General features: G+C 48.6%; 1 protein-coding gene across 1 annotated transcript; it reads left to right on the top strand.

Annotated features, from left to right (window-relative positions):
- Window positions 1-2,834: 2,834 nt before the first annotated feature.
- On the top strand, window positions 2,835-9,172 carry LOC126772940 (protein toll-like). The gene is made up of 8 exons (XM_050493550.1): window positions 2,835-3,220; window positions 4,122-5,031; window positions 5,115-5,284; window positions 5,756-5,904; window positions 5,981-6,121; window positions 6,311-6,703; window positions 6,783-7,121; window positions 7,201-9,172. Exons 1-8 carry the CDS (start codon window positions 3,076-3,078, stop codon window positions 7,774-7,776), a joined length of 2,823 nt encoding a protein of 940 aa, XP_050349507.1. The 5' UTR covers window positions 2,835-3,075; the 3' UTR covers window positions 7,777-9,172.
- The last annotated feature ends 16,021 nt before the right edge of the window (window positions 9,173-25,193 follow it).

Below are 25,193 nucleotides of genomic sequence, written 5' to 3'. Positions count from 1 at the left end.
GGTATGCGCGATTACTATGCGTCGGTCCCTTGGAAGGAACGTTGCTTCAGTGGGAATGACCCGACAGCTAGTGCCCCTGCTGTTGCTGGCGAGATCATGTTGGGAATGGAATACTACATTCCTAGCTCAGATCTCGTCAGTAGGAGTACGCGTAACCTTTGGTTCACTCGTGAATGTGCCGATGCTGTATCATCTAAGCAGACGGCATATCGCAAGTGGATCAACGGCTGCATTAGCGGGGCATCTAACATTGACTCACTGAAAGCAAACTATAATAAAAATTCCAAGTCCTGTAGAAAGGCATACACGAGAGCGGATGCCCAGCGCATTGTACAGATTGGTCATGACCTTGTTTCGCATCCTAGGGGCTCCCGTAGCTTCTGGCGTCTGACCAAGTCTGTGCAAGACAATTTCTGCCAACCTTCGCTGCCACCGCTCAGAAATCCGGACGAATTGCTAGCTCACAGTCCGCAGGAGCAAGCTGATCTCCTGGCTAAACTCTTTGCCGATTACTCTGTGATCGATGATTGTAGTGCACTGCCACCTACAATACCTTCATGTAGCCATACGATGCCTGACATTAAAATCAGGCAACGTGATGTGCGTGCGGAGCTGCAATCACTTGATGTACGGAAAGCTAGCGGTCCCGATGGAATACCAGCCATAGTGCTGAAGAAGTGCGCAGCGGAGCTGTCTCCTGTGTTAACGCGCCTGTTCCAACTTTCTCTCTCTTCGGGAAGTGTGCCGGAGGCTTGGAGAAGAGCTAATGTGCAAGCGGTTCCCAAAAAAGGGGATCGGTCTGACCCGGCAAATTATCGGCCAATAGCTATCACCTCAGTATTGTAAGGTGATGGAACGGATTTTAAACAACCAACTGATCCATTACCTAGAAGATCACTCTTTAATTAATGATCGTCAATACGGGTTTCGACCAAAACGGTCCACAGGTGATCTTCTAGCGTACGTAACACACCTCTGGGGTGAAGCTATCGACAAGCATGGAGAATCGTTGGTTGTCAGCCTCGATATTTCCAAGGCTTTCGACAGGGTCTGGCACAGAAGTGTTCTCTCCAAGCTGCCGGCATATGGTCTGCCTGCTCAGCTATGCACCTGGATTGCTAGCTTCCTACACAAGCGTAGCCTTCGTGTTTTAGTTGATGGTTGCGCTTCACAGTTCTATGTAGTGAATGCTGGGGTTCCCCAGGGATCTGTGCTATCTCCCACACTCTTTCTTTTGCATATCAATGATATGCTCTCTCTTGGGAACATACATTGCTATGCAGACGATAGTACAGTGCATGGTGAATACCACGGACGCGCAGTGGCTGGGCGAGCGGAAATTGACGAGAGGCGAAGGGATCTTGTCATTGAACTCGATAGGACGTTAGAGCTCATCGCCAAATGGGGCTCTGATAATCTTGTTGAGTTTAATGCCAAGAAAACACAGGTATGCGCTCTCACGGCGAAAAAGTCAACATTTTCCCCTCTTCCCTCCCTCTGTGGTACTCCGCTGGTGATGCAAAGCAAAATCGCCATGCTGGGGATTGACGTTCGCTGCGACCTTAGTCCAAGGGATTACATCGAGGCTGTTATAAAAACAGCTTCACGGAAACTCGGAGTTCTGAACAAGGTGCGGCGCTTTTTCACGCCACAACAACTGTGCCTGCTGTACAAAACACAGGTACGGTCTTGCGTGGAATATTGCTCGCACCTTTGGGATGGCTCCGCTAAGTACCTACTTGAGGCCTTGGACCGGTTGCAGCGACGTGCCGTACGCATTATTGGCGACGTAAAGGTCACAAACACCCTTGAACCTTTACAATTGCGTCGTGAGATAGCAGCACTGAGCGCTTTCTATCGACTGTATCACGGCGAGTGCTCTGAGGAATTATTCTCTCGAATTCCTGCTTCCCCCTTCCTTCTTAAGTCCACGCGAGCTGGTTCTCGATGTCACCGCCTACTGTGACATCAATTCCATCGCGAACAAAGAAATTTGGCAACTCCTTTCTTTGTCGCACTTCCAAAAAATGGAATTCCTTTCCACGTGTTCCCCTCCTCTTACAACCCGGGTTCCTTCAAACGAGGCGTGAAGAGGCATCTTGCGGGCCGGCAAGGCGAAGGCGGCTAGTGCAGAACAATTTTCCCGTCTGTACTGGCCGTCGTCGCGTTTGGACTCTACTACCACTTACCATCAGGTGGAGTAGTCATTTGCCCTCCCGGCGAATATAAAAAAAAAAAAAGATTAAAAGTTTAATCATGATTAGGCAACTTATTATTTTCAATCAGATTATTAATCTGAATTCACTGAATTTCAAGTTTGAAAATATAATGAGAAAACACAAATGAATGACTGTTTTCAAAACTCAAATGTACCTGTTAAATGAATTTATAAATTTGAATTTGGAATTCTTAACCAGAGGAGGTATTTCAGATCAAAGTTGTCAGTACGACAAAACGTTAATTTCAGATGTAAGGACCTAATATAAAGATTTTTTGTAATTAAGTGCATTTTGTCTGAACTATTTTATGATAACACTCACCGTTTACGAGAAAAAACTAAAAAATTTACACTTAGACCTTGAATATTTTTTTCAGCAGACGTTTGATTGATAAAATTATTGATATTATATTTGTATACGGTCTATCTTGACCGGACTATATGGATTATTTTCTTTACTTTAAGCAGTGAAGAAAATCATCAATGTTAAAATATTAAGAGGGTCTAGTTTTAGTCTGTGGTTACTATTCAATCGAAATATAGTCTGTAACGTAGAAGCTGTCTCGCTATCTGTCATTCTGTCATTTAACATTTAAGTTATGTTTTTACGAAACAACAAGTAGTGGTTGTGTTAATTTGAACAATTTTCCTTATTGCTCACGTAGCTTCTTGATGCAAAATTTAATAAAATCGGTTAAGGTTGTTATAGTAAATATTTTTACACCGAAAAATTGTTGAAAGCATACAAATTTCTCTTCTGATTTTTGAATTTTAAATTTTAAATGTAAACACGTTATGAAAGTTTTGAAAGTGAATTCCATCAAATGGATAAGGATTAAACAGTTAACAAATCAGAAATGGCATTAAATAGAATTTGGGTGTTTGTTTGGACATCCTTAGCGTTGGCAACGGCAGAGGGACCGCGTTGCCCCTCTTGGGCCACTGAAGACCAGTGTCGAGAAGAAGCTTCAGTGATAGATGAACACTTTTTCCTTATCAATGGTATGTATAACAATATTTAAGAATGTTGAACTTACAGTCATTCCCTTTCTCAAGAACTTTATATTTATCAGGTAAATTATAAATTATTATAGTTAAATATTTTTAAAGGTAATATCAACAAGAAAAAATTAAGATGTATGGGTGATACTTACATGAACAAATTGTGTGATTCCATCTAAAAAAGATAAGTCCTTACATACCAAATAAGCCTCTATTAAAAGTACAATTATATGTAAATAAAATATTGTATGTCCATGTGTGTCATCACAAATAAAAATATGAGTCATGGGTATACATGTGTGAACTTAAAAGTAGTGCTACACTTGTACATCAGCTACTGTGCTGCTTTATCTTATTACTCAGGTTCTTGTTGGCACATATTTTATTATTTTAAAAACCAAAGCAAGCCTAGTGAATGGCCGTACCATTCAAAGGTAAAAACAGCACACAATACCAGGCTGGAATTTGTTCAAAAATCCTCATGACTGATTTAAAACAAGTATTATATTTAAAAAAAATAAGATAATAAATAAGAGAAAAAATAAAGGAATATACATGGCAGATGAAATATTATGCATGTAATGAAATTTATTTGAGCCTGTTAGAAAAAAGGAATATTTTATAACAAATTATCATATAAATGGATTTATATATAGGTTGGCCTTTGTGTGTGCTGCATAATTACTTACAAAAATAATCACACCCGTTATAACAAAAAAATTATGAGATAAAACAATGAAACATTTGAATCCATTTATAATAGTATACTAATATGTAATTGAGATTAGTTTAGTATTAGGTACTTGTATGTATCTACTAAAAATAGTCCTCTTGATTGTATTAAATGTGAAGCGCAGAATTGGTCCAATGAGTATCTGTTAACATATTGTATCATTTTAAGGTCAAAAACTACAAGTATCCTCGAGCGTGAGATATTTTCATTTCACTTGCACGAGCAATGTTTCTCTGGAAAGCGAAGCGCTGCCGAGATTCGAGAGAGAGGTCAAGATGTCGCTAGTGAAGCTGACCGCGTGCGCGCCGCCGTCGCGCGGGTACGCCGCCGCGCTGCGAGCGCTCAACGTCTCGGCGCGCGGCACGCTCGAGTTGGAGAAGACGCCCGCGCAGCCCCGACTGCGTGCCGTCCACTTGCGCGACCTGGCCGTCGTCTCGCTCGCCATCTCATCTGCCGCCGCAGTTCTAAAACCCGACCCCGATTTCCTCGAACCGCTGGTCACTCTGCGTAATTTGCAACTCATCCGCGTGCTTCTTCCGCGATCCGCCACACTCCGCTTGCCGCAAACGCTCCACTCGTTGAGTCTGAATAGCGTCGGTCTCGCGAGCATCCCCCCCGAGGCGTTCGCACGCCTCCCTGCGCTGGCGCGTCTTATCGTACGCGACGACCTGCTCGAACAGGTGGACCTTAGCGCGGCGCCGGCGCTCGGCGTCGTACAGCTGAGCGCGCCCGTCGCCGGCGTGACGCTCGGCCCTTCTGTCGAGAACGTGACTCTGAACCACGCTCGCAGCGCTGACCTCCGCGGTAACTGCTCGTCGTTGCGGAACGTGGTGATCGACAACGTGATAGAGGCGCTGCCGGCCGGGTTGCTGTCGGCGTGCCCAGTGGTCAACGTGCTGCGCGTGTGGCACGTGCGGAGCGAGCTCATGGGCGCGGACTTGCTGCGGGGAGCACGTGCACTGCGAGTGCTGGAGGTGCGGTATTGTAGGCTCCGCACGCTGCATCTGCGGTGGATCGAAGACGCGTCCGCTCTGTACCGGCTCGATCTATCATCTAATGAGCTGGAGCAGCTCCCGAGGTAGCGGCGCCGTACGTTATATTACGAAAATATAATTCTTATTGGTCTACGTACTAACCGACATACACGCGTCTCACACGCAGCGAGCTCGCGGATGCGGCGCCGGCGCTGGAGGAGGTAGAGCTAGCGAACAATAAGCTCGGGCGGGCGGCGGTGGCCACGCTGGCGGCGCTGCCGGCGCTACGTGTGCTCTCGCTGGACCGCAACCCGCTCGCCGACATCTGCGGCTCCAGCGACTCCTACGTCGCTAGCGGTTTGTTTTTTATTTTAATACTTCGTTATTACAGATTATATATTAGAAAAACATTCGCGATGAGAACGCGATTTTTTAAGAATATTATTTAAGCTTGATTGTATGTTTCTTGCAATCAAACGAAAATTAATTTTTCCAATGATTTAAATAATATTAGTAATTCAACTATAAACAATTTTTATTTCGAAATCGTTCGACTCAGTAATGTTTGATCATCGCTTGTACTGCTGAATATTAAAAGATTATATTAAAATCAACATAAACATAATTTCCATTCGACATGGTCGATTTTTTTTACCATAAGACACAATATAACAGATATTCATTTCTAAAACTTCAATATTACTGAAGTGATTATTACGCTTGCGTTAACGTTATCTTAAGAGAGTAAATGTTAGACACGGCCTCAAGTAACGGGACAAAGAGTACCTAATGGCTCAGTGCGATCGACCGCCCGTCCATTGACCGCAGCCGCCATGTCGCCGCTGTGGAAGACGTTCTCGCTGCGCACGCTGAGCCTGGCGCGCACCGGCCTCTCGCACATCTGCCGCGACTGGCGCGTCGGCCTCGTGGCGCTCACCCGCCTCGACCTGCGCGCGAACAACATCTCGCTGCTGGAGGTGAGTGTGGGAGTCGCCGGCCCGCCCGCCGCGCCTCGCCCGCTCACCGCCCGCTCACCGCCCGCGTCTGTCGCAGTTCGACGACCTGCAGTGGCGCCGCTCGCTCGCCAGCGTCGTCGACGTGCGCGGCAACCCCGTGCGCGACGTCAGCTACACGCGCGACCAGTTCGTCGCCGTGCTCGCCGGCAACGTGTCCGACGCCTTCGTCTCGTCCTCGGTACGTTCACTTGAAATATCTCACCTCCCGCACATCGATTACTTATGTAATATAAAAATATAGTTTAAAAGATAGTTCCCCGGTTTCTCCTAACAATGGATCGCATCGCACCCCATTCAATTTTGAACACGCTTGGCGCTACATCGATCGCTCCTCCTCCTGTGTCACGAGCTAATCGAATCCCCGCAGATGACGACGCTGACGCTGGACGCGCCGCTGCAGTGCGACTGCACCATGTACTGGTTCGTGCGCGCCGTCCGCGAGCGGCCGCAGCACCCGCGCGCGCGGCTGCCGGCGGCGCGCTGCGCGGCGCGGCAGGCGCTCGGGGCGGGGCCGGCGCTCGCGGCGGGGCCGGCGCTCGCCGCCGTGGCGCCGCGCGCGCTGCTGTGCGCCGTTCCCGCCGCCGCGTGCGCCGCCGGCTGCGCGTGCCTCGTGGGCGGCGAGCGCTCCGAGCTGCGCTGCGCGCGCGCCGGCCTGCGCCGCGTGCCGCGCGCGCCGCTCGGGCTGCCGGCGCGCGCGCTGCTGCTGCCGCACAACGACATCTCGCACCTGACCGCCGCCGACGTCACGCCGGAGCTGGAGGTACGCGCTGGAGACCGATACGCGTCGAACGGACTCCCCTCGCGTCGCGCTGGAGATTAAATCTTTCTCTCGGTCGCAGGAACTCGACCTGACGGACAACCGGATAGCTAGCATCGATCCGACTACGACGGCGGTGCTGTTCGACGGGCGGCGCTCCGTGCGGCTCGCCGGTAACCCGCTGCGCTGCGACTGCGAGGCGCTGCCGCTGCTGCGGGCGCTGGAGGCGCAGGCGCGTGAGAGGGGCGAGGGCGGCGAGCGGTGCGCGGGCGGGGAGGAAGCGCTGGCGGCGGCCAAGCGGTTGACGGCGCACTGCTCGCCCGCGCTGTGGCCCTTCGCGCTGGTGGGGCTGGCGCTGGCCGCCGCCTCGGCCGCGGCGGCCGCCTGCCTGACGCGGCCCGTGGCACGTCAGCGCTTCAAGGTGAGTCTCGTCCCGGCTCGGTCGAGACGCTTCGGAGCTAAACGGTCGAGCGGGCCCTCACTAGCGCGTCCCCCGGCAGAGGTTCCTGTTCGAGCGCGGCCTGTGCCTGCGCTGGCTGCTGCGCCCGCTGCACGAGGACGACGACGCGGAGCGGCCGTTCGACGCGTTCGTGTCGTTCTCGCACCAGGACGGCGAGTTCGCGGCGGAGCTGGCCGAGCGGCTGGAGCGCGGCGCGGGGCTGCGGCTGTGCCTGCACGAGCGCGACTGGACGCCGGGCCAGTGGATCCCGGCGCAGATCGCGCAGTCCGTGTCCCGCTCGCGCCGCACGCTGGTGCTGCTGTCGGAGCGCTTCCTGGCGTCCACGTGGGCGCGCGCGGAGCTGCGCGAGGCGTTCGCGGCGGCGCTGCGCGACCAGCGCCCGCGCCTGCTGCTGCTGCTGCTGCCCGGCCTGCGGCCCGAGCGCGCCGCCGCCGCCGACGCCGACCTGCGCGCCTACCTGGCCTCCGTCACGTACCTGCGCTGGGACGACCCGCACTTCTGGGACAAGCTGGTGCTGGCGATGCCGCGCCCGCGCGTCGCCCCCCCGCGCGTCGCCTCCCCGCCCGCTCCCGCCGTCCCGCCCGTCACGACGCTCGCTCCTCCGCTGCCCGCCTGAGCGGGATCGAGTTAATCGCCGAATTTATTGTTCCGCGGAGATATCGTTGCGCCTGACGCGAGTGTGTCGAGATGCATCGATGGGCGGGAGTGTCCCTCTAACAGATGTTCAAAGATTGTAAGAACTAGAAAAACTTCCCTGGTGATCGATTCAATCATCATCAATGGTGATCGAAATACTAAATATCATACTTAGTCTTCAGTTTTCATACGTGTAATGAGAGAATGAGTGCTATAAATAATAGAGTGCCATTTTTGCTTCGCTTGATAATACTAAGACATTAATGAATAACGTCGTCTCGAATACCTAGAATCTAAGATGACATTACTTGTACAACTAATTTTAAGCTTAGAGACGGAGTTAGCTCTGTGGCCCGGTCGCCGGTGCTGTGAGGAACAGTATCCATAGAATACGAGTAATGAACAGATGTTTGCTGTTCTTCACGACACATGCCATTCTGCGCAGTACTGTATTAGTAATGTTACCGTTATGTTATTTCGCCTTATTATTATGCAATGATTTGGCAAATGGCAAAATGTGGTTTACATTATACTCAAAAGTGCACGTCAGCCCTTCTAGCACCGGGTGACAGAATTACATCCAAGTATTATATTTTGTTACTTTACGTTGTAGAAATTGAAAATACTTTTGTCAGTCACGCCATTAAACGCAAACGTGTTAATTTTCTATTGGATCTAAAAGTACGAGTACAGTGCCATCGTTTATTGAAGTCACTTTTTATTTTTTATAACAATAGTTGTGTTTTATCTGCGCCGGTAGAGTTTTGTCGATCACAGAACTGTTGATTTGTAAATAATGTGAACGTTGATGTCTCATGCCATATTGTGTATTTATGGAAAGTCTTATGCGACATATTTTATACTTAGTAGTTTCAGAGATGGGAAGGAGTTGAAATTTGTAAAGCTTCCGAATTATTCGTCATATAACTATAATATATAATATGTATTCCGAGAATGAACCCTTTCATTGTTCAATTCTCATGAAACTATTAAAAAATGTTTTCCTCGTAATCCTAATGTATCGCACAAATCGGATGTTAATTTACGCTGTAACGTACCTCTATTGTTTGGTAACAAATTTCAATTTTTTTCGTCCAGTAGCTTCTGAAACATGAAATGAACAAATATTATGTTGCGACTAGACTGGCTGCCTAGATAGTAATCGTATGAGGGTTCTGTTTGAGTTTCAGATGTACGGAACCTCTTTCTCATTCCCAAACTCATTCGACCGGACTAATTTATATAAAGTATACAATAAATATTCATAGCAAGCGTACCTTTTAATGTGTTGTGGTTATTCTAGAAGTTTATACCTTAGTGTTAAATATATAACTATACAATTTTTTTAATGTTATATTTTTAAAAGATTTTTTGAAATATATACCATATATTAAACTGTTTGAAATTGTTTTTATTTTCAGACTCCAATTTCCTACACTTTCTGTTATTATTAACGCACAAATTACTACTGAAATTGAAATGGCCAGCGATAGGTATATAAAGCGATTCCTCGGTTCGAATAAACCTTCTAAAATAGTGTTGTTGAAGGATATACACTGCACTTATATATATGTATAAGCATTAAAGATCCTCGCACACAGACCAAACTAGTCTTGCGGAACGGAAAACGTTTGTTATTGTATGTCACTAGTGACAATTTGTTAATAAATTTTTTGAAGTTCCTAAATCGCGCTAATTCATTTATGAACTTTTTAAAGGCTAGACTATTGAAACTGCTACCTCTGTCTGATATTAATCTAGCTGGCACACTAAAAGTATAAAAAACGTCTTTCAATACTGCTATCATGTATTTCGTGTCAGTACCACGAACAGGTTTTATTATTAAAAATTTTGAAAATGCATCGATTATTATAAGTAAGTACGTGTTTTTGTTACGACTACGTGTGAAAGGACCTAAGTGGTCCAAATGAATTGTATGAAACGGAATAGGAGTTTTAGGTATTGGATTAAGAAACCCCTCCGGTTTTCCTCCCGACATTTTATGGTAAGCACAGTCTAAACAGGAACGCACATACTTTTGTACAAATCGCCTCATTTTAGGAAACCAGTAGTCATTAGAAATCTTTGCTAAAGCCTTATCTATTCCTAAATGCCCAATGTCGTCATGATACTGTTTGACAATTCGCCATTTACATGCTTTAGGAACAACCCATTTTAATCCGGAATCTGTCTTCCTATATAAACGGTTATTGACGTAACGGTAATTGTTTTTAATGTCAGTTACTTCGTCAGTTTGTTTGTCAGTCAGGATTTCTATAATGCGTTTTAATTTTAGATCACCGTAGCTAACCAATCATTGGAAATAATTGCAAATACAGAGTATTGCAAGTTTTTTTTTTGTATAGAATAGGAAGGCGGACGAGCATATGGGCCACCTGATGGTAAGTGGTCACCAACGCCCTTAGACATTGGCATTGTAAGAAATGTTAACCATCGCTTATATCACCAATGCGCCACCAACCTTGGGAACTAAGATGTTATGTCCCTTGTACCTGTAATTACACCGGCTCACTCACCTTCAAACCGAAACACAACAATACCGAGTACAGCTGGTTTGCGGTAGAATATCTGATGAGTGGGTGGTACCTACCCAGACGAGCTTGCACAAAGCTCTACCACCAGTAATACTAGGTGGTATTCTACCACCAGTTTTATAGTCGTTATTAATGGGATTTCGACTCAAAGCATCTGCGTGATGCATTTTATTGCCTGCTCTATAATATAATTGAATTCTTGAAGCTTAATCTTAAACCTGAACATTTTAATAGTTCTAAAATTATTGTCAATTTATTCAACCCTTTTTTTTTTTTTTCGAGGAGGAAAGGCATTTACGCCTGCCGCCCGGACACGACCGGGACGGGTATGTGGGACTCACGGGGCAGAAGGCCATCGTCCTACCCACTAAAACCTCCTCGTTTCCTTCTCACCGCATGGTGGCGGGGTTACGGGAACGCGTTAGCACACCACCGCGACCCCACCTGCGGCCGTCGCTTTGGGTGAGCGACCCACCTGTTGTTTTTTATTGAGGTTTTCTCCTCTCGACCCGGCCGGTGAAGGCAAGGCCCTCGGTCCCACCGCAGGCTGGCGCCTGGATGGGGAAACGAGTTCGAGAAGGCGGTGACCGAAGTCCGTCCGCCCAGCATCGACACCGAAACTGGACGAACCCGCCTCTCCCTCCTCCTCTACTCCTCTACTCCTGTCTCCGGCAGCCCGAAAGGACTCCGGAGACCAACTCCTCCTCTCTCTCTCTCCGGCGGCCCAAAAGGACCCCGGAGTCCTCCTATCCGCCACGGAGCCGCTCGCTGGTCAACTCTGCGCAACAGAGAAGTCCCAGGAGCGGCCCGCGACACCTCCGCCGCGTCAGTCTCAGCCGCGATCGACAAGCATTCCGGAAAAACATCGGATTGCTGGTCGACCCCGTTGCCCAGGGTGCACCACGTGGAGGTGACTGACATGCACCCCAATTTATTCAACCCTTCAACTGTTTTTGATGGGATAATTATATCATCCATGTATGCCATGGCAGTACCTGACTCTGATTTAATTAATACTTTATTTATAATTCTTTGGAAGACAGCTGGAGCATTTGCCAAGCCAAAGGGCATACGATTAAATTTATACTGTCCCTCTGGTGTAACAAAAGCCGTTTTATGTTTACTTTTTTCACATATGGGGACTTGAATTGGACTAGCGAATTGTGAACTGGATTCACGTATGATATTAGCCGACATCATTTCCTCAATCATTTCTCTAACCACTTTTTTTTCTTCAAATGACAATCTATAAAGTCTATACACTATTGGCTTGTCATCGGTCAGCTTAATAGATAATTCTCCTACTTTTGTGCACCCTAACTCTTTTAAATTAAAAGCGAAACAGTCTCTATACTTATTCAATAATGTTAAGCTCAACGCTACGACCAACGCGTATATAATTTAGAATAACCTAATATTTATTGAAGTTAATTTGATTATAAATTTTGTTTAATGTTATTTAACTTCGTGATAAGATTTTTACAACTACCGACATTATAATGATTTAACTCTTGTATAAAAAGCGATGTATCTACAATGAACGATCATAATTATTGTTGAACATGAGCAGGGTGGTTACTCTGCCTGTTTAAATAAATATTGTTTATAACCAGCCAACACTTCTTTCGCTATCCTGGCTCACCTTCTGTTTCAATAAATTTAATATTTTTTCTCGATCTGATTTTTTTATACTATCATCTATTATTGTCAATAGTATTAGTTTCATTATTTAAACCACTATGATTATGTTTCAGAAAATCTTGTTCTCTAAGTTGCAACACATTAGCAGAAAACATTTTAGATTCAATTTTAAAGGCTCTTGCTATTTTATCTCTTTGTGACAAAATTATTTTCGAATCAGGTCTACCCTTTAAAATGATTTTACTATTTCCATCAATAAAATGAAATAATCCTCTTAGAACGATATATTCTTTACCGTACCGTAACAGTAACAGCCTGTGAATGTCCCACTGCTGGGCTAAAGGCCTCCTCTCCTCTTTTTGAGGAGAAGGAAATATATTCTTTGCATGGTTCTAATCTAACCCCCCCCCCCCCCTTCTATATACAAATCTCCAGTGTAATTTGGTTCGCAGTAAACGTCAACTATATTTAGTCCATTAAGTACTATTTTAAATTTTAATTTTACATCGAATTTTTCAATATTTGAATAACAGCTTAGATTAGACTATGAGTTTGCTCTGTATACGAATGACGAATCAAAAGTGGATATCTTGGTAAATATTCATCAGGTACAATGAGTACCTCTGTTATAGCTGAAATGTCATCGACGATAATCTGAACTTCGCAACTACCTATTGGTGTAACTAAAGAATTGCCAAATCCTATCAAAGTATCAGTATTACTTTTATTCCAACCATTTAAAATATTTCGTGCTTCAGTTTCACGCAACAATGTTTTACTGCTACCTAAATCAATAAACGATTTCAGTAATATACCATTAACGAAAGCTTCCTTATAAAACTTTTCGTCGTCATTTTAACTATTAATTCTCATGACTGTTTTATCCTTATTACCTCCATCTGTTACTATATTTGTTTTTTTATTAATATCATTCAAACTACTTTCTCTAGTACATTCATTAGTTAAATGACCAATAAGACGGCACTTCAAACAACGTTTAATAGGTAAATGACATCTAGAACTATAATGACACGATTGACCACAATTGTAACAGTGTACATTAAATCGTTTTTCAGTAATTTGTCTTTTTTGAGTTATTATGATATTAAGGTTATTAGATGGTATTTTATCTAAACGTTTGATCATCTTTACATTTTTCAGAAAGGGGATAATTTATTAGGGTCTTCATATTGTGCGGCTTCGGCACCCATTCTAACTGTTCTATCATCTATGCCAAAAATAATACAGTCCACATCTTTTCTACCATCAATACCACGATTTAATAAAACACATTTTTCATAAAAATATTCCTCTAATGAATCACCGATCATTGCACGTTTCAAAAGCATGTCAAGCATCTAAGTCTAGATAAAACAAAATGTATTGTTTGTCTTTCGGACCAATCGAAAATAGATGCACTCTCATTTACTTTATTTAACCACATAGACATGGTTTGGTTTTTTAATGATGGATCAAATTCAGGTAGTGTATTGATAGTATTTTGAAATCTATCTGTATTTTTTTTAGCCATAGCTGTTGATAGTGAACTTATAAATTTGTCAAGGTCAGATTTATTTATTTTTTTTTTTTTTTATAGAATAGGAAGGTGGACGAGCATATGGGCCACCTGATGGTAAGTGGTCACCAAACGCCCTTAGTCATTGGCATTCTAAGAAATGTCAACCATCGCTTATAGCCAATGCGCCACCAACCTTGAGAACTAAGATTTTATGTCCCTTGTGCCTGTAATTACACTGGCTCACTCACCCTTCAAACCGGAACACAACAATATCAAGTATTGCTGTTTTGCGGTAGAATATCTGATGATATTGCTTTAACACAAAATATTATTTGTAAAGTCCATACCATGAGTGTTAAAATGATCCCTGGATGCGTGATGGCTCCCGCGATCGTGATCAAGCAACTGGTTGGTGCAGCTACGCAGCACCTATTGATTACCGCCACTGCTACGGTCGCGGACACTGCGTTGACCAGCAACTTTACCTTGGTTACGACTGTAGTGCTGATCACGGCCACGACTGCTTTCTCGGCGGCGGTTACAGCGGTGTTCACTGCTGCGATTTCGGCTGTAGTCACGTTTGTGGCTACGACTACGATTACGTCTTCGATAATGTCTGTTATCTTGGCTGGGTTCACGTATACGTTTTGTTTTACTACACTCAACACCTTTTGAATATCGTCTTCGGTGACGGCAACTCCGTATTCGGGATGTATCGCGAGAACTAGATGAAACACTAGTGCTCTCAACGTCAGATGTAGTTTTACGGCGCTTGTTACGGTAACGTAAAGATCGATTCTTAGATCGCCGAGTCCCTGTTTCCTTAGGCGCAGGTGTAGCACCGGACATCTTGACTCAGTGTTATCCCACTTCTGATATTTGTAAAATAATTTCTTCGAGGGTGGCGATTATAATTTCAAAACACCAATTTACTATCACACAATTTTATTTTAAATCACTTCACACATCAATCAAACTTTAAATCACAATACAATTATAACACGGTTTTCTTTCACAATTATAAGTCCTCAATTAAATCGTGATTACACCTTATGAATGTAATAACTAAGTTGCCTTCGGGCAGCCTAACGATAAACTGATCTCGAAAAACGTTTGAGACCCTTTCAATTGTTTTTTTTTTCATTGAATCGTTCATTATTGTTACTAAAATATTTATAAATATTTGGACATAATTTGTTACATAACAACACGATAAAAGTTACGCAAGAGATTTGCGCGTGAAGAGCGAACCCAATTCTGAATTTATTAGCATCTACTATACTTTTTTTAAAATAAAACAAGACATACACGTCACTAAATATATTCATTTTTATAAACCACATTATAATATTATACATTAATACAGTAAATATATAGATAGTACAATAACCTCACCTTTAATTGATTTTGCTACCAATGCACCAAACGAACTGAGAGCAAATCAATTTACAACGCCCTTTTTAAAACACTTAACCCTACTTTAAATTATAATTTATTTGACTACCCTCTTGTTGATTTTCTTACATTTTAATAAAAATAATCAAATCAAAATCATATTTATGTAAATCATAGCATTCTTAAAATTACATAGCTTACATAGTTATGATGAGCTGGCTGCCTTCTGTAGCAGATCCTTCTAAGCATATAACGGCGGTTGCACACCATGATCGTGCGTCGGAATCACGTTTAACGGGATGAAACTCTGGCAAACTGACGTTCTTGTTCTCATTTGGAGATTTCAATGTTTGAATCAACGCTTGCATTTGTTGATTCTGCATTTCAAACAGTAGTCGCCATTGCGAGTCATTATGGTTGGTAACGTGAGTAGATTCATTTTCACGATTTGATCCCACTTCTGATGTCGGAGGGGACATCAGGTCTTTGATCATTATCGTCGAATATCGTGTGGGCGTGCATAATCACACCTTATTACGCTTCACAATTAATATCACACACAAAGTACTTTATTTATTGAATTTAATTATCGACTATTGCTATAAGGGTTAAGAATTAAGTTTGGTTTTGACTCAACAGTATATATTAACATCAAATCGGTTCAGTTCGGTTCGGTTCCGATCCGAATAAATATAGATTAGTCATAGTTTGATCGGAATTGAATCGGGAACGTATCGTAATCGTTATAAATTAGTAGAATTTGGCCTCTTGTTTGTTTAATTGTAATATTAGAAGCAACTTTTAATTCTATTTTTATTTCATTTTTGTCGAATACATAATAGTTACTCATAATTTTAACCTTTGTTTTTAAAATATTAACATGGGGTATAAGTTTGACCTATAAGTAAAGAATACTTCAATATCGAATCCGATACAACAATGTATAACTACGTAGATCAGCGCTATCGCCATGAATACTTATACCTTATACCTGATCCCAGCGAATGAATAACCGTGCCACCGAATCCTATCGTATCCCATTTTTTTTAATTTCTCATATCGATATTAAATCACTCCCTAAGTCAATAAATCCGATTTTTCTAATGTTACTATTTTTATATCTTATGTATTTATCTACATTACTTCGAAAATTTTGGTTTATTAAAAGAAAGTATTACTTTTTTTTCTGCTATTTTTATTCCTAAGGTATTTCATATCCAAGTGTCCTCACATTAAACATTTTATGCATTTTTTTAAGGGTTATGGACTTTTGCAACCAGAAAGCAGAATGACTCATCTTTACGATTATAATACTTAATTATCATATCTCTCATACCATTGTTTGTTTTTTTTTGGTACACCGCTTAGTTTTGGTAACGCATAATGTATAATCTGTCTGTCACTCCATCCATACAAAATAGCACATAAACACATTAACCTTAGTTAACCTATTACTTATCGTCCGATTTATTTTAGATCGAGGGTCGAACTCTGGGACAACATTAGAACTTGAAAAGTGTTCCTTAGTATTTTTTTAGCAGACGTAGGATTGATGGTGATTTGATATTTCATTTATAATAGTGTACCAAAGACCTCAAGAATATCAAGCAAATTTACAGCTCTTTTACTGGTGGTAGGGCTTTGTGCAAGCTCGTCTGGGTAGGTACCACCCACTCATCAGATATTTTACCAGCCGAGCCAGGGTAACTACAGGCGCAAAATACATAATATCTTAGTTCCCAAGGTTAGTGGCCCATTGGCGATGTAAGCGATGTTTAACATTTTTTACAATGCCATTGTTAATGGGCGTTGGTGACCGCTTACCACCAGGTGGTCCATGAACTCGTCCGCTCACCAATTATATAAAAAAAATATCTATGTAAATTATTCTAAGCTTATTAATATTTATTTGCCGTAATATGCTCTTGATCGAACAATGTATTTTATTTAATGGATGATTAATCAATGACTATTCGATGATTGTTGTCCATTGTGACTGTTCGTAGCATCACAATACATGAAAAAAAACTAGCCATCTTTATATCGCGCGATCTGCTAAAAGTCGCTTTTTTAGTAAAAGGGGGAAAACGAGCAGGGGCTCACCTGATGGAAAGCGACTACTACCGCCCATGGACATCTGCAAAACCCGAGAGCTTGCGGGTGCGTTGCCGGCCTTTAAGGAATGAGTATGCTCTTTGAGGTTGCTATGTCATATTGGTTCGGAAAAGTTGCATTTCCAAGTAACTATATACTTAAATATTTATTACAAAAATATTAGAGGATTGCGCACAAAAACTTTACAGTTGTATTCTAATTTGTTAAATTCCAATTATGACGTAATTTGTCTAAGTGAAACCAGGTTACTTCCTAATATCTTTGATGAAGAACTCTTAGATTCCTGGTATAATGTGTACCGGAATGATCGTGACTGTGCACTTCTAGGGGTAAGTAAGGGTGGTGGAACCAAATTGTTAATATGTCAAAGTCAATCTGTCAGTGTCAAATGTCAGATTGTCAATATGTCAAAGTCAATCTGTCAATGACAATGTGTCAAAGTCAATCTGTAAATATCAATCTGTCAAAGTCAATGTCTCAAGTCAATCAATCTATCAATGTCAAAGTGTCAAAGTCAATCTGTAATTTTCAAATGTCAAAGTCAATTTGTAAATGTCAATCTGTCAATGTCAATGTGTCAAAGTCAATCTGTCCATATCAATGTCTTAAAGTTAATCAATCTGCCATCTGTCAATGTCAACTGTCAAAGTCAATGTTTCAAACTCAATCTGTCATCTGTCAATATCAACAATCAAAGTCAATGTGTCAAACTCAATATGTCATCTGTCAATGTCAACTGTCAAAGTCAATGTGCTAAACCAATCTGTCATCTGTCAAAGTCAATGTGTCAAACACAATCTGTCATCTGTCAATGTAAACAATCAAAGTCGATGTGCCAAAGTCAATCTGTTAATGTCAATCAGTCGAAGTCAATCTGTCAAAGTCAATCTTATTTACAATCATTAATGAGCTTCAACTTGAGTATTCGCTGTTTCAGATAATGGTTAACATCTGTTTTTGTGTTTCCACAGTTGTTTTCTCCAGTAAAAACCCAAACATTTTTACATGGCAAGAAGTCAATATCTGGATAAATACTGCTTTTTTCATAGGTCCACAGCATTTTTTGATGTTTTTGATATAGTTTCCTTTTTTACGCAAGTTATATTATATCATATCAACAGCCAATCATTGTCCACTGCTGAACATAGGTCTCTCCCAACGTGCGCCAAAGCTCTCTGTCCTCCGCCTTTCGCATCCAGTTGGTTCCCGCCACCTTCTTAAGGTCATCGGTCCACCTGGCTGGAGCGCGCCCTACGTTGCGCTTGCTGATCCGCGGTCTCCACTCTAGTCTCTCGTCTGCTCCAACGGCCATCAGTCCTACGACATACGGGGCCAGCCCACTACCACTTCAGTCTGCTAATTTTGCAAGCTATGTCGGTGACTCTGGTTCTATTCCGGATAATCTCATTTAGGTTAGGTTAGGTTAGGTTAGGTTAGGTTGGGGTTCATGTGGGGTGCATGTCAGTCACCTCCACGTGGTGCACCCTGGGCAACGGGGTCGACCAGCAATCCGATGTTTTTCCGGAATGCTTGTCGATCGCGGCTGAGACTGACGCGGCGGAAGTGTCGCGGGCCGCTCCTGGGACTTCTCTGTTGCGCAGAATGGACCAGCGAGCGGCTTGGTGGCAAATAGGAGGACTCCGGGGTCCTTTTGGGCCGCCGGAGAGAGGAGGAGTTGGTCTCTGGAGTCCTTTCGGGCTGCCGGAGACAGGAGTAGAGGAGTAGAGGAGGAGGGAGAGGCGGGTTCGTCCAGCTTCGGTGTCGATGCTGGGCGGACAGACTTCGGTCACCGCCTTCTCGAACTCGTTTCCCCATCCAGGCGCCAGCCTGCGGTGGGACCGAGGGCCTTGCCTTCACCGGCCGGGTCGAGAGGAGAAAACCTCAATAAAAAACAACAGGTGGGTCGCTCACCCAAAGCGACGGCCGCAGGTGGGGTCGCGGTGGTGTGCTAACGCGTTCCCGTAACCCCGCCACTATGCGGTGAGAAGGAAACGAGGAGGTTTTAGTGGGTAGGACGATGGCCTTCTGCCCCGTGAGTCCCACATACCCGTCCCGGTCGTGTCCGGGCGGCAGGCGTAAATGCCTTTCCTCCTCGAAAAAAAAAAAAAAAAAAAAAAAAAAAAAAAAAAAAAAAAAAAAAAAAAAAAAAAAGGTTAGGTTGGGGTGCATGTCAGTCACCTCCACGTGTTGCACCCTGGGCAACGGGGTCGACAAGTAATCCGATGTTTTCTCGGAGTGCCTGTCGACCGCGGCTGAGACTGACGCGACGGTAATGCCACGGGCCGTTCCTGGTACTTTTCTGTTCAGCAGACTGGACTGTGCGAGCGGCTTTGTGGCAAATTGAAGGTGGAAGGAAGAAGCTCTCTGCTTTCTTTCTTTGTTTTGTTTTGTTCTTCTTCCGTTTTGTTTCGTTTCGTTTTCTTTTCTTCTGTCTCATTTTTATTAATTTTGTTTTGTTTTATTTTCTTGTTTTATTTACTTTACATCTTTCATTTATTTATTTATTGGAGGTTACTCCCAATGGTGGAGTCAGTCGAGTTAGAGTTGGTCTCCGGGGTCTTTTTGGGCTGCCGGAGAAAGGAGGTGGGAGAGGCGGGTTCGCCCAGTGTCGGTATCGATGCTGGGTGGACAGACTAAAAGGTCACCGCCTCTCAAACTCGTTTCCCCGTCCGGGTGTTGTGGACATGTCTCGCAGCCCGTGGTGGGACCAAGGGCCTTGCCTTAACCGGCTGGGCCAAGAGGAGACAACCTCAATAAAAAACATTAGTTTGTAGATCCCGTGATACCACCCGACCTCACGGTGTATATAGGGTTACCAAGGTACAGGGGGCTCTGCCTTGGTGGACTTTTTATTTCCCCCATACTCGTGGGATTAAGTATGGAATTTATAAAGAATACAAAAAACAACAACGGACTCGGCGATCATACGGACAAAGATAACATGGCGGTGGAGGCGGGCGCCCCAATAGCGCGCGCCGAAACCAAAGACACTCTCGTGTCCAAAAAACTGGTGGTCCGACTGGAACGACTCTCAGAGTCCGACTCGTCGGCCACCAGCATGGTGATGGTCTCTTCGAGAGACCCCGCCTGTCGTCGGCGGAAGGGCGAGAAGCGGCCCCGTCCTGGGCCGGAGAGCTACTCCGGCTCCGAGAGCGACGCGGGTATGAGCGAAGGCGGCTTCTCGGGGTCAGGCATCAGCAAATGGCTGAAGCCCTCCCCCAAAAGGGGGCGTGGTCGACCGCCCACGACGGGCGAATACGTCGGCCTCGGGCGCTCCCGCGAGGAGCTAAAAGCCGCTAAGGCAAAGGAGCGGCGGTACGAGGCGGAGGACGCACTGGCCGCGTACAGTGCGGCGGCCAAGGTGGCCACTGAAGAAAGGGCGGCCCGAGCAGAGAAACGCCAACCCGGCGCGACCGTGGACGTGCCGCAGACGTCTGCCGCGCTGGACGCGGCGGTGAAGGAGGCGCTCGACGTCGTTCTGCAGGTTGCCGACAGGTCGGGCAACCTGAAGGGCACGTTCGTTCGGGCCCTGAAGTCCGCCGCCGTCACCATTAAAGGTGCGGTGGCGGATCTAAGGGCCCTCACTGTGACGGAGGAGGTGGCGCGGCTGGAGGCGGCTAACACGCGACTCTCCGGCCAACTGGCTGAGCTGCGCCGGGAAGTCGCCGAAATGCGCCAGCGGCCGGTGGCGGCGACGGAGGCGAACCTCCAAAACGTCATGGAGGAGGCACTGCGCGCGAACCGCGAGCAGTTCAGCACGATGCTGAACGCTCGCCTCGAGGGCCTCGAGGGCCGCCTCCTTCCGGAGCCTCGGCTGCGGCCTCCACTCGCCGCTGACCGCCGTAGGGTAGCGCAGGCAGCGGCCGTAGCCGCGGCGGGAAAGGAGGCTCCAGCCGCCTCCCACGCAACTGAGGGCGTCGAGGCCAGCGCCGCCAAGCCTGCTGCTGTCAGGCCGAAGTGGCCTAAGAGAAGTATGGCTGCCCAAGAGGCGGCAGCCAGGAGGGTGGCTCCTCAGTCGTCAGCGGAGCCGGCCGCCACTCCGGCCACGTGGAGCGCCGTGGTCGCTAGGAACAGGCCAAAGAAGGCAGAGAAGACGGGCGCCAAGCCAGCGGCGGCGAAGCCGACTTCTTCCGGGGCCACCAAGAAGGTCCCGGTTAGGAGGAAACTCCGCCCCCCTCGCACCGCAGCGATAACGCTGACGCTGAAGCCCGGTGCTGAGGAAAAGGGGTGGAGCTACGAGAAGGCTCTGGCCCTGGCCAAAAGCCGGATCAGCCTCCGGGAGGTCGGCTTGACGGCGGTACGGTTCCGGACCGCGGCGACGGGAGCGCGGATGCTCGAGGTGCCGCCGGGCACCAACGAGGCCGAGAAGGCGGCGGATGCCCTGGCGGAAAAGCTCCGCGAGGCCCTCAGCCCGGAGATCGTCCAGATCCATCGACCCACAAAGTGTGTCGAACTAAGGGTACTAGACCTGGACGACTCCGTGACGGTGGCGGAAGCCGTGGCGGCGGTCGCTGAACAAGGCGGCTGCCCTACCGCGGCCATTAAAGCGGGCATCATCGCTCGCGGCTCGAGCGGCTCGGGCTCTCTGTGGCTGAGCTGCCCCGTTTCGGCCGCGAAGAAGGTCGTGGAGGTAGGTCGCATAAGGGTCGGGTGGGTGTCGGCGCGAGTCATGCTGCTCGACCCCAGACCGCTGCACTGTTTCCGGTGCCTCGAGCGGGGGCACATGGGGGCAAAGTGTGACCGGGACGTCGACCGAAGCCGTCTGTGCTTCCGCTGCGGTCAGCCCGGTCACAAGGCTCGGGAGTGCTCCGCCGCCGTAGCCAGCTGCGTGGTCTGCACTGCGGCCGGTAAGCCAGCTGCCCATGCCGCCTGCAGCAAGTCGTGCCAGGGCGGAAAGGGCGCCGCGCAGAAGGAAAAGACAAGGAAGGTGGCGACGAAAGGCCCGGTAGCCGCGTCTCCACGCACAGAGGCGGAGCCGATGGTGACCACGCAGTGATGGCCCTGCGCTGCCTCCAGGCCAATATCAACCACTCTGCCAGGGCTCAGGACCTCCTAGTCCAAAGCATGGCAGAGTGGCAGATCAACGTGGCGGTGGTATCGGAGCCCTATTTCGTTCCCTCGCGGGACGACTGGGTCTCCGACCACGAACGGGTCGTGGCCATCGTCGCCCCTGCGGTCGCTGGCGCTCCGGCCATCGAGGGTGTGGCCAGGGGCAGGGGGTGCGTGCTGGCCGTCGTCGGCGGTGTGACGGTCGTCGCCGTCTACGCCTCGCCCAGTCGGAGTCTCGCCGAGTTTGAGCAGATGCTGGCAGAGGTCGGGACTCTGATCGGGCAAGCGGCGCCCGCACCGGTGTTGGTCGCGGGGGACTTCAACGCCAAATCAACGGCTTGGGGTTCTCCTGTGGCCGATGCCCGGGGAGAGGTGCTCGAGGAGTGGGCGGTCTCGTTGGGGCTGGCGGTCCTCAACAGTGGGTCGGAGAGCACGTGCGTGCGGCGGCAGGGCGAATCGATCGTGGACATTACGTTCGCGTCCAACGCCCTGGCCCGCCGTGCTCAAAACTGGAGGGTCGAGACTGGCGTGGAGACACTGTCGGATCACCGATACATTCGGTTCGATGTCTCTGCGTCGGCTCGTTGGGATGTTCGGCCCACTGTTGTCGGAGGAACGGAAGGTCGTCCGCGTTGGTGCCTGGGCCGCCTCGACGGACAGTTGGCGAAGGAGGCGGCCATCGTCGAAGCTTGGGGGGCCGGTTCCGACCCGGTCCTCCGGATCGACCAGGAGGCCGACCGGATCGACGGCGCCCTGTCCCGAGTGTGCGACGCGGCGATGCCGAGGGCTAAGCCGCACCCGCAACGTCGGCGGGTGTACTGGTGGCGTCCGGAGCTCCGTCGGCTGCGCAAGGCGTGCGTGGCGGCACGGCGCCGTTACGTTCGGTGTAGGAGACGAAGGGTTCGTGATGACGACGCGGAGGGGGTTTTCTACACCGGATATAGGACCGCCTGCCAGGCCCTACAGAAGGCCATAGCACAGGCCAAAGAGGCGGCGTGGGAGGAATGGCTGGAGACGCTCAACGGCGATCCGTGGGGGCGTCCGTATCGGGTCGTGAGACAAAAGCTCCGACCCTGGGCTCCTCCGCTGACCAGCAGTCTCCAGCCGCAGCTCTTGGCGAGGGTTGTGGACACGCTCTTCCCCGAGCGGGGAGAGTTCGTGCCACCGGCCATGGTGCCGCCCGCGAGCAGGCCCCAAGAGGAGGACGACGGGTCACCGGTGACTCCGATCACCGAGGCGGAACTGCAGGCGGCTGTCATCAGACTAGGGTCGAAAAAGACAGCCCCTGGGCCCGACGGAATCCCCGGTCGAGCCCTGAAGATCGCGTCGGAGGAACTCGGCGAGAGCATGCGGCGCCTCTTCACCGCTTGCCTGTCTCAGGGTAGGTTCCCGCGACGGTGGAAAACGGGCACGCTCGTTCTGATCCGCAAGGACGGGCGTCCGTCCGATCAGCCGTCAGCCTACCGCCCGATCGTGTTGCTCGACGAGGTGAGCAAGCTCTTCGAGCGGGTGCTCGCTGCCCGTCTCGTCGGCAGTATGGAGCCGGGACTCGACGAGCGGCAATACGGGTTCCGTCCCGCCCGCTCGACGCTCGACGCGATCGCCAGGGTGAGGGGCCTGGCCGAGAAGGAGGTGTCTCGGGGCGGGGTGGTGTTGGCAGTGTCGCTGGATATTTCCAATGCCTTCAACACCCTGCCCTGGGAAACGGTGATGGAGGCCTTGCGGTTCCACGGTGTGCCGGGCTACCTGCGGCGTACCGTGGCCGATTACTTCTCGGGCAGGGCGGTGGCCTTCCCGACTGCGGACGGATGGGCCGTCAGGTCGTTGTCGTGCGGTGTTCCGCAGGGGTCGGTACTAGGACCGCTCCTGTGGTGCATCGGCTACGACTGGGTGCTGCGCGGGGCCACGTTGCGGGGGGTCAGCGTCACGTGCTACGCTGACGACACCCTCGTGTCGGCCCGCGGCAGTTCATACCGGGAGGCAGCCTATCGCGCCACGGCTGGGGTGGCGCACGTAGTCCACCGAATCCGCGCGTTGGGCCTCGAGGTGGCCCTACACAAATCCGAGGCCCTCGTCTTTCACGGGCCTCGGAACGCGCCACCTCCGGGGGCGGCGATAACGGTGGGCGGAACTTCCATCGCCGTCGGGTCGACGATGAAGTACCTGGGACTCGTGCTCGACGGCAGGTGGAAGTTCGAAGAGCACTTCCGGCGCTTGGCCCCAAAGTTGGTGGCTGCAGCCGGGGCACTAGGGAGGATCCTCCCGAACGTGGGTGGGCCAGGAGGTGCCTGCAGGCGCTTGTACACCGGCGTCGTGCGCTCGATGGCGCTCTACGGGGCGCCGATATGGGCGGACGCTCTGAGCGCCCGTAACGTCGCCTCGCTGCGACGTCCGCAGCGAGCGATGGCGCTCAGAGCGGCTCGGGCGTACCGCACGGTGTCGTACACCGCGGCGTGCCTGCTCGCCGGAAGCCCGCCATGGGACCTCGAGGCCGAGGCTAACTCGAGGGTCTATTGGCGGATCAAGGCGGCAGTGAGAGCGGAGGAGAACCGGCCCCACCCACGTGAGGTTCGGACGTGGCGAGAGGAGGCCCGCGAGAGGGTATTCGCCGAGTGGTCGGAGAGACTGGGTGTCCCGGGTGCCAGCCGGGACCTCGTTGCGGCCATTCGGCCGGTGCTGAGGAAGTGGGTCGAGCGCAAGCACGGCCCACCCACGTATCACCTCACACAGCTTTTGACCGGCCACGGTTGTTTCGGCCGGTACCTGTGTGAGGTGGTCGGTAGGGAGCCGACGGTGGAGTGCCACCATTGTGGCGGAGGAGCCGTGGATACGGCGGAACACACGCGCGTAGAGTGCCCGGCTTGGGCGGAGCCTCGCGCGGTCCTATCCACGGCTGTAGGTGGGGACCTGTCGCTTCCGGCCGTCGTCGAGAAGATGGCCGGAAGCGAAGAGATCTGGGCGGCAGTGTCACGGTTCAGCGCATGTGTCATGTCGCAAAAGGAGGAGGCAGAGCGGGAGCGGGAGGACGACGTGGGCTCGCTCCCGCAACGAAGAAGGAGACCTCTTCGACGGCGACGTGCCTTCGCAGGCCGGACGCTGCCGCAGAGTTAAGGTGTGGTTGGC

The sequence above is a fragment of the Nymphalis io genome, chromosome 13 (assembly GCF_905147045.1).
Source record: "Nymphalis io chromosome 13, ilAglIoxx1.1, whole genome shotgun sequence".
Classification (NCBI taxonomy): Eukaryota; Metazoa; Arthropoda; class Insecta; order Lepidoptera; family Nymphalidae; genus Nymphalis; species Nymphalis io.
This window is presented reverse-complemented; position numbering and strand designations above follow the sequence as displayed.

Bases quoted from the DNA above. Each gene is read 5' to 3' on its own strand.
- LOC126772940 (XM_050493550.1), top strand. From the start codon at position 3,076: ATGGCATTAAATAGAATTTGGGTGTTTGTTTGGACATCCTTAGCGTTG. The intron at 5,032-5,114 runs GTAGCGGCGCCG...TCTCACACGCAG, and splicing joins GAGCTGGAGCAGCTCCCGAG to CGAGCTCGCGGATGCGGCGC. The intron at 6,704-6,782 runs GTACGCGCTGGA...TCTCGGTCGCAG, and splicing joins ACGTCACGCCGGAGCTGGAG to GAACTCGACCTGACGGACAA.